The sequence below is a fragment of the Thamnophis elegans genome, chromosome 3, assembly GCF_009769535.1.
Source record: "Thamnophis elegans isolate rThaEle1 chromosome 3, rThaEle1.pri, whole genome shotgun sequence".
In the NCBI taxonomy this organism is placed as follows: Eukaryota; Metazoa; Chordata; class Lepidosauria; order Squamata; family Colubridae; genus Thamnophis; species Thamnophis elegans.
The window spans coordinates 127,976,900-127,989,218 of NC_045543.1; the positions used below are offsets into that span (position 1 = coordinate 127,976,900).

Below are 12,319 nucleotides of genomic sequence, written 5' to 3' on the forward strand. Positions count from 1 at the left end.
AAGAAAGAAAGAAACAGATTCATTTACTAATTGTTTTTGGATTTTTTTGCAAGACTCGCAGAAATGGTTTAGAAATTGTTTGTGCCTGTATTCATATCAGTGTACAAATGCATTCTATTTCATGGCTGCAGGAACTGAGTATGGCTAGTTTAGTGAAGAGAAGGACCAGGGGAGACATGATAGCAGTGTTCCAATATTTGAGAGGCTATCACAGAGAGGACGGAATCAAGCTATGTTCCAAAGCACCTGCAGGAAAGACAGGGAATAATGAATGGAATTGAACAAGGAGAGATTCAACCTGGAAATAAGGAGAAATTTTCTGACAATGAGAGCAAGCAATCAATGGAACAGCTTACCTTCAGAAGTTGTGGGAGCTTTCAAGAAGTTTTCAAGAAGAATATGTCAGAAATAGCGTAGGGTCTCCTGCTTGGGTGAGGGGTTGAACTAGATGATCCACAAGGTCCCTTCCAACTCTATTAATCTGCTACTTTACATAGTATTTTCTACTAGTATTCAAGTGAATATGAGTAAACAGCTACTGTAGAATTCTTCACCCAAATTTCCCCTCTACTGTTAAAATGTTAAAACAGTTTGAAATATGGAAGGATGATGGGCATATTACTGTGGTTAACATGATGATAGTTTTTAAAAGGAAATGTGTGAAACAAAAATTTCTGATATATTGTAATTTAGAAATTCTATGAATTGAATATGTAAAACTGTGGTGCTTCATGTAATGAAACTTACAACTAAACTTCCCAATGTTCTTTAATGTTCTTAAAAATAATATTTTCAGCAAGCCATAATTTATGTGACTTCATTGATATTGTGGAGACAATATGGAGACAGTTTGAATATTACGTTTTAAATAATTCAACAACTGAATTTGAATTAGGACCCACAATGGCACAGTGGTTAGAATGCAGTACTGCAAACTAACTCTGTCTACTGCCAGCAGTTCAGTCCTGAACTCAGCCTTCCATCCTTTTGAGGACGGTAAAATGAGGACTCGTTAAGGGCGATATGCTAACTCTGTCAACCACTAGGAGAGGGCAGTATAGCACTAGGGAGCAATAAGTAAGTGCTATTTCTATTGCTCTTTTAAGAAAAACAGCAAATTGATTATGTACAAATTACATGTTCCTATTCAGTTCTTTTAAGAGCTTTAAGAAGGTGAAGTAACAGTGAAAGAAAACTTAATATGGTGAAAAGCATTAGAAATTAATTATTTACTACTATGTAACTTTTAAGCTATATTCAGAGTGCTTAGACTAGTTTAATACACATTTTCAAATAAAGCATTTTTAAAATAAAGTCTTTTATGTATTTCTTTCTGTACCATTTTCCTAGTACCTGTGCCTTTAAGATTTTCCACCATTTATTATACAATATATCCTTACTATAACAAATAGTTGAACCATTTTTACTATTTTTGTTATCAAATATTTATAGGCAATGAAACAAAATTATATTGGTGACTTTTGCTTTAAAAGTGGTAGTAGCTTTAAAAAATTAAAAAATAAATTGGATAAAGATGCGAGTAATACTATTTTTTAAAAAAATCAAGATTGATGCTGTTTGCAGAGAAACCTAAGAATTTGTACATTTTTAAAATCTGGGTCTTTTAATTAGAATAATTAAGTTAATTGTAGAATCTTGTATACATCTGAAAAATAAAAAAATATTCAGTCAATCCAGATATCAATAGCTTTTTAAAAAAATTATCTTTCAAAATAATTGACAAAAAATAATGACAATAATTCAACCTTTCTCTTCTAATAATATCCTAGAAAAATGTTCAGATTGGTTAATTGGGAAGTAGTGTAGATGTGAGGAAATGATTAGTTGAACTTGCTTATTGAAAGTTGTTTTAATTCTGTTGTTGAAAGTATTGAAATTTATATCTTGCAGCTTCTTTGTAATGCTGGTCATACTGAAGAAAAATTAGGTTTTACTTATGAAGATATCATTATATGGTAAGTGTTATGTATTGTAAATAGTAATCTGGTGATTGAAATTCTGGACTAAAGTAATATCAAACCGGAAAGTAGTTTTATCCAGAGAAGATAGTTTGTGACAGAATTAGAACAAAAGGCTAGAAATTCTAAATTGTGATGGGAGATAAATGTGGAAATGGGTTAAGATGGATTTAAACTGAGCACCTCTTCAGACCCAATAACAATTGTGAGTAGTAGAGATTATTAGCTTGACTGTTACTCCTGTCCCTGATCCACAGTTGGGATTTATGCCCAGTTTATATCTTAAACATAAGCCTGTTGTATAATATCTGTTTATTGTTAAAGACCTGAAAGAAAACCTTTAAAATTGTTTTTGTTTAAAATAACCAGACTTTTACCAGACACACATTGGGATAATAAAGAATTTAAATAATTATAAATGGTGGATAAGCAGATAAATACTACAGAATATGCTGTGACTTGATCTATTTTTATAACAGTACATATGTAATGTGTTATAGTGGTCAGCATGACATACAAGTCCTTGATTTACGACCACAAGTGAGCCCAAAATTTCTGTGAGACATTTGTTAAGCGAGCTTTGCCCCATTTTATAACCTTTCTTGCCACAGTTAAGTGAGTCAGTGAATCTGGCTTCCCTATTGACTTTGCTTTTCAGTAAGTCACAAAAAGTGGTCACATGACCTTGGGACACAGCAATGGTCATAAATATGAATCAGTTGGCAAGCATCTGAATTTTGATCACCTGATCATGAGGATGCTGCAATGCTATGCAAAGCTTCATAACTGAAAAATGGTCATAAGTCACTTTTTTCAGTGCCATTGTAACTTTGAGCAATCACTAAAGAAGGGAGGGAGGAAGGAAGACAAGGATTACCTGTATTTTCTTTTGGAGGTGTTAGAGAAATTTAGTATTTTGCATGCATTTTCTTTCCATTTATAGGCAGACAATAATGTCTTACTTATCCTTTACTGCTAACAGAATTAAATACAGTATAGTGCTGTATTAAAACTTAGAAACAAATTTGATAAGTCCAATTTTATTTTGTATATTAATAAAAATATCTGTTAAAGATGTCAAATAGGTATTATTGACCTTATTTAGCTCTCAAGAGTGGACATATTTGACTAAATATTAACTTTATCCTTTATAATTTTTAAATTATATCATTGTGTTTACTGAAGATTTAATTTAAAAATCACAGCAATGCCGTATTTTAAATCTGGTTCCTGAAAAGTCCCCTAGAACTTTGATAGTATAAACTTAACAACTGTCTGCACTCTAAAGACTGTCATAAGCGTAGAAAAAAGCACAGTTCTTTTTAGATGTTGCAAACATGATTCAGTATGCTTTTTTACCCAGTTGGCCATTTTTCTGACTTTCAAAAACTTAAATGTGCTAAGCTGAAAACCTCTGGGAAAAATATGATATACCAGTGTAATGTTGAAAACATTTAGCTTTGTAGTGATTTTTACCCCATAAATATTTTCACTTTTGATCATTCTGATAACTGCAAACGAATCCAGACAACTAGTACTTTTTAAGTGTGAAATTAATGGATCTTTACTGGCTATAAAATAGAATAGCCAAAGAATTTAAATCTTAATTTTTTGAAATGGCTCCCAAGGTCATCTAAAACCACATGTTACTAGGCCCTGTGTTTCAAGGAGATGTATCTCCTTAATTGAAAACAGTGAATAATTAGCCTTTATTTGTATTCTTGCAACTATAGAGATGAGCTTTGGGAGAATTTAAGCTCTTTAGAACTTTTTAACAAAAGAAAAAAAATAAGTAATTAGGATTGATGAGTTAAATTGTTAAAAACTTTTGCAAATTTAGAGTTGCATAATTCCTTAAATGTTGCAGCAATGTTTTTTCTGTGGTAATTCTGACTGAGGTTCAATAATTAATATTTACAGCAAAGTGTAAAATGTTTTATGTTTGTATCACTCTCTAGATTCATATTATTGTTTTTAATTTGATTAAATATATAATACATTAAATATTTAACAATTTTCCAATCACATTTATAGGAATTTATACCTTATTAGCTGCTGATGTTGTAAATGTTGTAAAAAACACATTTTGGATAATACAGTGTTAAAAATAGTTAGACGAAGGACAAATCACATAAAATGGGTTTGGGGAATATAGACTGGATATACTTCGATCATTTATAGCCTGAATGACTTATTTATCATCACAGTTTGCGGTTAGCTTTATTAAATGAAGCGAAAGAGGTGCGAGCAGCAGGACTCCGAGCTCTTCGATATCTTATCAGAGACTCCAGTATTTTACAGAAGGTATTAAAACTGAAAGTGGATTACTTAATAGCCAGGTAATTACCAAAATGATACTACAGTAATGTGATTTGGAATTGCTTGGATTTTTCATAAGTATCTGTTGTTTATCTGACCCATCAACAGTGTCCATTTGTATTATTAAATGTGTAACTTGAACCTCCTCCAACAGGAATCATGATTCCATCCTTTATGTTAGGGGTCCCTGGCAGGCCATGGATGGTACTTGTCTGTGGCCTATTAGGAATTGGGCTGTACAGCTAGAGATGAGCAGCAAGTGAGGGAATCTTCATCTGTATTTGCAACCACTCCCCTGCACTAGTATTACCGCTTCAGCTCCACCTCCGATCATCAGGGATTAGATTTCCATAAAAGTGCAAACTGTAAACTCTGCATGTGATGGATCTAGTGAGTATGCTCTTCTTCCCCCCTCCCCCCATCTGTGGCAAAATTGACTTTCCCAAAATCGGTCCCTGTTGCCAAAAAGGTTTGGCAACCACTGATATATATTGTATTGTATGTGTGCTGATAAATAAATAAAGGGAGACTAGTATAGATCTATTTCAAGCTATTTAGCTCTCATCAGCTGACACTAAATACATACATACATACATACATACATACATACATACATACATACATACATACATATCCAATGTTTGTACAGGATTCATGTATATACAGAAATTCTGCTTTCAGTCACATAAGCTAACATATAAAAGCACTAGCCACATATTAGTCTGATAAAGGCATCTACAAAGCCTGCTGTATATTTTATAACTCATCTGTTGTTCCTTCTGATGATATAATCTTGTTGATATTATGATTTGCAGCAATAAAGCTGCAGTCATTTATAAGTGAATGCCCTGGAACAATTCATGATGGAGGCTTTGAGGCAAATATAGGTAATTCTCAACTTACGACTGGTTGTTTAACAACTGTTTGAATTTAAGATGGAAAGGGTGCCTTATGGTCTGTAGTGCACTTCTGGTCATTGTAAAATTTTGCTCCTCCTCCCCCATGGTCATATGATTGAGATCTGGGTGCTTGGCAATCTGTTTACACTTAAGACTGGTTGCCAAGCACCCCATAATCATGTGATTGCCATTCAGAATTTTCTCTACTGACCTCGCCAGAAAGTCAGTAGGGAAGTCAGCAGGGAAAGTTGCAAGCTCCTGTCATCTGTCCAAGCATTCGTCCTCCCCTCTATGCACTGCAGAGTGCATAGAAGGGAATCCATTGGACTGCAGAAATGAAGCTAAGATCTTTAGATCTGATCTTTGTTTTTGCAACCTGCTGCAGGAGTTTCCTTCTGTGAATGGGAAGAGGGCACTCCTTCACTGGACTGGAGAAATGAAGCTTGCATTCCATAGATCTGAGCTTTGATTCTCCAGCCAATCCCAGGCATTCTCTTCCACATGGAGGGAAAGGCAATTCCTATGGTAGGTTGCAAAAACCTACCTTGAATTGTTGGGACAATATGCTGACTCTGTAAACCACTTAGAGGGCTGTAAAGCACTATGAAGCTATAGATAAGTGCTATTGTTAAAGATCTGAGCCACATTGCAGGAATTCCCTTCTGCACATGGAATGGAACTGCTTTCCTGCCTGTGGCAGGCAACTTTTTTTCTTTGTCTACTTAATTATTCACATGGTCATTTAAAGTCTGAAGTGACTGAGCTGGGGTTGTGGTTGCTGAGTGAAGCAGTCGTGTGGTCATGTTGCTTAAACATTCCTGTGCTTAACCGATATTCCAGCTCCAATTGTCATAAATCAAGGATTATTTATTTGGATTATTTTATCTCACTAATGTTTAGAAGTTGAATCTCATCATTTTATCCCATAAAATAATTTTTGGTTGATTTGAACATTTTTAGCCACTTGTACTTCAAGAGAAAGTGAAAAACATAGTTCTTGTTGATTCTTTCTTCCCTATGCTACCACTATGCAGTATCCTACACATGTATTAGAAGGTTCCACTTCTCCTTGCTAATCTTTGAAAGTAGATTTTCAAAAAGAATAAGAAAATGTTACCTGTACTATTTTCCCCTCAAAAGTATTCTGCAGATAAACTTTCATGGAAGGATGGAAGCCTTTGTGTGTTGAGAGGCAATTTCTAGATCCAAACTAACCAATATTGCTGGTTATTTTAATTCTGAATTGCAATTATAAGGAACGAATACATCAAAGCTTTAAGAAAATAAACCATGTTTTATAGGTAGTTATAAATATAAGTACATAAATATATATGTATTTAATTTTAGATGCATAGATATACAGCAAAGTAATGAAGTAGAACGAACACAAGCACTTCGTTTAGTCAGAAAGGTATGTGAAAACTCACAATGTAATACTGTTATTTACTAAATTATCCATCTCAAGTTTTATATGATTATAAAATAATATTGCAAATAGCTTGATTATTTAATGTAGAAAACAATGCTGATAACGAAATTCAGTTAACATGGTATAAACAAGATTACAAGTACAAAAGAAATATATGCATAAATATAACGGTTTGCTTGCGTACCTCATCCATGGTCACAGTTCTGACCTATTTGTTAAATTTATTGCCACCCATCTCACCATCGGGCTACTATAGCTTACAACAATAAAAGGGGGGGATAAACATGTAAAAATAACAATAGTAAAGGAATGAAACAATAAAAATAAGCAGTGGAAGTACAGTAATATGAAATTCAAAAGATGAGTGGTGTGGGAGGACGAAGTGCAGGAGGAAGGTGGGGTCAGTAACTTAGTCCAGCAACCATCTTCAGTGATGTATTCTCTCACATGGTTCCTCAGTCAACTGACAGCTATGTCTTCTGTGCCAAAAGGCAGAAGGATAGGGAGAAAATCTCACCTGGGGGGTGGGGGTGGGGGTAGGATGTTCCAGAGTGCTGGAGCTACAGCAGAGAAGACTGTTCTCCTGATCTTATCAGTAGGAGTTCCGTGACTGATGGCTCCTCAGCAGGCCACTACTGCCAACTTGAGTATGCTGGTCTTGCCTTACTGGGACGAGATGGCTAATCCAATAGTCTGGACCTAAGCTATAGAGGGCTTTAAAGGCCATAACCAAACACTGGAACTGCACCTGAAAGGAAACTGCCAGCCAGTGCAGATCAGGAAGCAATGGTGCAACATGGGTCATTCTGTGAGCCCCAAAGACTCCTTGTGCTACTGCACCTTGTACCAGTACACTCCATGTAGTTCCTGTAGTTTCCAAAGCCAATCAATGTCAATGTACTTTCAGAAAAAGCTTAAGATAGGAAGGAGAAATATCAAATAAAAGAAGTATTAAGTATCATTTAGTTCCGTTTAGCTGCTATTGGGGGGAGGGTCCTAGTGAATAAATATGATGCATCAAGGACTCTAATATTCAGGGCCACTTTTTAAGAGTCCACTTAACATTGATCAGCTATGTACCAAATGTTAAAGTCCCTTTAGGAATTGGAAAAAGCTTATTGAAAGTCAGGACATGGTTACCTGCAACTAAACTCTGATTCAAAATGTGTGTATACCATTCTACTTTCTTACCTTATTCATGTCCATGATTTAAAATTCCATCTCAGAAAATTACTCAAATTGGCCTCTATCCAAATAATCTATTTTTAATGGGGCATATAGGACTTCTAGGTTCTGTATGGTGCTCTCATACTCCTAGCTTTTCCATAGACATTATTATTTCTATGAACATTTCAGATGGAGAAATTATTGCGGCACATTTCAGCAGCACTTGAAATAGATTTTGAGTATGTTTTTGCTATTCAATTTTTGTGGGTAAAATGAATAAAAAGATCTTGAAGATGCTTTAGCAGCAATGTTTCCTTTCTTGGGGCTGCTTCTTTGTACGGTTGTAATATAACAGTTACTTTCAAAAACTAAAATTAAAAATTAAGATGTTGCTGATTAAGAACAGAATACCAAAACAAAACATTTAAACAGGTGAAATACTATTTAATATGAATAAGTGAATATTTTGCATTGTTCCTTAATTGAGCCATGTAAATACTTCTTTCTTTCTACATTTCTTTGCAGATGATTACAGTCAATGCTTCATTATTTCCCAGTTCAGTTACTAATTCTTTGATAGCTGTTGGAAATGATGGCCTTCAAGAGAGGGACAGGATGGTTCGAGCTTGTATTGCTATTATCTGTGAATTAGGTAAGCATTTTTTAAAGTATTTCAGTTAAATATGAGATTTAGTAGAGAGAATTAACAATCTCTTGGAATGAATGGGCAATCTATACAGTAGATTACAAGGTTGTGTAATTTTTATCACATCCCCTTCCCATATGTCTTTTGAAATAAATTTAAATTTGTATCAAAGCATTTTGTGACTGTACTCAATAATAACTGATTATATATATATTTAATATTGGATCATTCTTTGCAATATACATGACGTGCAATATAACCAAGGAAAAAGACCCATTCAATTTAAATTTGTTGCTAAATCTTAAATACCTGTTCTGATGTTTGTTTTTGAACAATTTGAAATGAGTCTTAAATATGAGTTTGCAAAGTTTCTGTAAGGAATGTAGTATGAATTGGTGAAGAATTTTGAAAAATGAATTTAAGACTAATTTAATATTAACTTTAAATATAAGATTTTTGTCTGTGGAAATGTGATTAGTTATTAAATATTATCACAATTAAAAAAAAATTAATACTCTAAAATGTTATAATCTCTTTCAGCGATTCAAAATCCAGAAATAGTTGCTTTCCGTGGTGGCCTAAGTACCATTTTAAAAAATGTAATAGATTGTCAATTAAGCCGTATAAATGAAGCTCTTATAACGACTGTTTTACATCTTCTTAACCATCCAAATACCCGACAATATGTGCGAGCTGATGTGGAATTAGAGGTAATTTTAAATATAATTGCATTAATGTGCTTATTTGTTCTAACTTTGAATTGCTTATCTACATGTAATTTTCACTGAACAACCACAATTGGCAGCTAAGGTGCCACTCTGTCACTAAGCAAATCATTACATGACCAGATAGACTTACTATCTCACTTCTATAGCTGTTAAGGAATATATCAGACAGTATGATTTTAATGTTGGCTTTGCTACTGATTATGCTTGTTGGAAGCAGACTGTGAATGTGCAAATGGCAATCACATAACCCTAGCATACTGTGACAGTCATAAGTGCAAGGCCTAATCATAAAGTTATTTTTTTAACATTGCTGTAACGTTGTTACTAAAAATGGCAGCATTAAGCAAGAACTGTTTGTATATCACATACAGTTTTGAAGCTTTGGCTTTTAAGATTTGAATAACAAAATATTATTTATTAACATTAAAATTTGATACTTCCATATGTGTATGTAAATCATTCTTTTCTTCAAAATCAATTGATATTTATAAAGTTAATAAACAAATTATAACATCTCTCAGTGCCCTTTCTTCCCACACTATTTCCTTTAAAAATAAGAAATTAGATGATGAGTTTAAATGCAGGGACAAGATTTTTATGTTAAAAGCCCAGATCAACTGTATCATGCCAGTTCTGTTAAAAAGTAAGAAGCTTCTGGTTAACAAAATATATAGATAATTATACAGAAAAAGAGGACAATATTTTTTAAGAGTATTTAATAGATTTACATGTGATAAATACATATATAAAATGATAATAGGAATGACACCAATCTTCTTTATTGTAGCGGATTTTAGCTCCATATACGGACTTTCACTACAGGCATAACCCAGACACTGCAGAAGGACAGCTCAAGTAAGTACACAATCATTCTCTGCTATTCCCAGATTCCTAATTTGTGGACTAGGCTCTTTACAGCAGTGGTATTTAAAACAAAAACAATAAAACGTAAGTCTTTACTCATTAATGTTTTTTTTAACAGAGAGGACAGAGAAGCACGGCTTTCTGCTAGTAAAATGGGAATTGTGGCAGCATTTCGATCATGGGCAGGTAGGCTATTTGTTCTCACTTTAAGTGAAGTTAGTAAGTAGAATAATACACACACACACACGTATATATGCCCTCTCTACTTTGAAAATAACCCATGTGGAACTGTTTAGCATAGTCAAACATCAGCACGGGAAGTGTTTTATGGTATTCTATATTATGTCATAATCTGTTTATCCCACAGTGAACTGTATAGCACAAACTCTATCAGCACAGGAAACATTTTATGACATTTTGTATTATGTCATAAACTGCTTTATGGTAATATTTTTGTTATAAAATGTTTTCTAAAATTTACCAAATTTCCACTGGAATTATGGATCTGAGATTATAAAATCTTTCTTTAAGTTAACCCATTTGAGATACCATGGTCCATCCAGTTAAAGGTTACATGAAGTAGAATTTTAGTAGTATATAGATGCTTTATACTGTAGATGTAAGCAGTGTCACTTGGAAGTTAACTTTCCTATTGTGGGCAAACTAGATTGGAAATTTCTTTAGGGAAGAAAGGATGAATTAAATGTTTGGCTTTCAGTGCAGAAAAAAGAATAACATGAACTAGACAAGTAGATGGTTTAAATGTATTAATGCACTCATTTTTTTCTGATTTTTTTTTTAACTTTATGATTTCTTTACAGGTAGCCTTCAACTTACATGTATAATGGAGTCTAACCATTATGGTCAAATCGTGACAGTCATAAAATGACTTACCTATGAAACTGACCTGATTTTACGACCTTTTTTGCAGTGGTCATTAAATGAATTCCATGGTTGTTAAGTGAACTAATTGTTTACTGTGGGCCAGTTTTGCCAAAAACCAAAAAATAAATGCTGAGCTTTGGACAAAAACATCATAAATGAGTTATGAGAGTGTGGGGTGTTGTAAATGGCTATAATGCAGACCCATTGCCAAGTGCCCAAAATGGGGTCATGTGATTGGGTGACCATCATAACTTTGGAACTGGGTTGAAAGTGTACCGGGGAGGTCCATCTATACTTTGAACTAGGCGACTGACTGTAAGTCCAGGGCTACCTGCCTGGTTTTATTGGCTCTCTAACTCCAACAGACTACAGGCTTTAATAGATTCTGAAACTGTATAAGTATAATCTTTATTGTCATTGTACTTAAATACAACAAAATTGGTTATACAACGAAAATGGTTGCAACAAAAGTGCCTGCTTATGTGTTCAAACGTAAAAACATAACATAGAATACTACGCTACTGTTATATAATTATGCCTTTCATTTTGTTTTCAGGTATAATTAGTTTATGTAAGCCTGGGAATTCTGGGATCCAATCTCTTATTGGAGTGTTATGTATACCTAACATGGAAGTGCGGGTATGTTTTCAACTTCTGCCATTAATATTAATATGCAAATAATGAAATTTGCATGTTCTTCCCAGGCCACACTCAGTTCTCACAATACTATTAATCTAGGCAATTTATAGCATTCATTTTCTTAGGTATCTATATTCTGTGTGAGAACATGTCAGAGGCACTGCCAGACATTGCCATCGGTATTTGTAGGGATTGCTTACATTAAGTTTTGTTTTAAGGGGTTATAAATTGCAGTTTGTTTTAAAGTTCAGTGCAATTTTAGAACTTAATGGAAACATGAGAATTGCCATCATATTCAGTAAACTTAATCTACTCATTTTGACATACTGTACATTAGCTGCCATGCATTATTTAGTGCAATGTAGATTGTTTATTTTTTTCATTATAATTTTTTTCCTAGGGCTTCTATTACAAAGCACCCCAAAGCAATTTATTATAACCGTAAAAAAAAATCAGAGTAAAACAAAATAAAAGCAGTTGATTAAATCTAGTGATACTGTCGGTTTAATGGCTGGGAAAGACCATTATTAAAAAGATGGCTTTATTAAAAAAGAAAAAACTCCTAAAACATGGTAATATTGACGTACATCATATGCAATCTAGTGTTTTATTTTGTAGAATGCCTACCTGTTCCATCTCTTTAGCAAAACAAAAATTAATCAGATTGGTACCAAGTATCCTGGGAGAGGGAGCCACATTTGCCAAGTCACATTCTTGTAATGGTTGTTGCTTTAGATGTCCCACCAAGATAGCCATTTTGTGAT

General features: G+C 33.7%; 1 protein-coding gene across 5 annotated transcripts in view; it reads left to right on the plus strand.

Moving 5' to 3' along the window:
* RICTOR (RPTOR independent companion of MTOR complex 2) overlaps positions 1–12,319 on the plus strand; it is a 57,517-nt gene that overhangs the window by 10,508 nt on the left and 34,690 nt on the right. For all 5 annotated transcript variants that reach the window (XM_032212772.1, XM_032212776.1, XM_032212773.1 and 2 more), the window contains exons 4-11: positions 1,912–1,976; positions 4,187–4,318; positions 6,545–6,608; positions 8,319–8,445; positions 8,980–9,149; positions 9,955–10,022; positions 10,150–10,217; positions 11,473–11,555. In XM_032212772.1, coding sequence (XP_032068663.1) covers positions 1,912–1,976; positions 4,187–4,318; positions 6,545–6,608; positions 8,319–8,445; positions 8,980–9,149; positions 9,955–10,022; positions 10,150–10,217; positions 11,473–11,555 — 777 coding nt within the window. The remainder of the gene's footprint in view (positions 1–1,911; positions 1,977–4,186; positions 4,319–6,544; positions 6,609–8,318; positions 8,446–8,979; positions 9,150–9,954; positions 10,023–10,149; positions 10,218–11,472; positions 11,556–12,319) is intronic.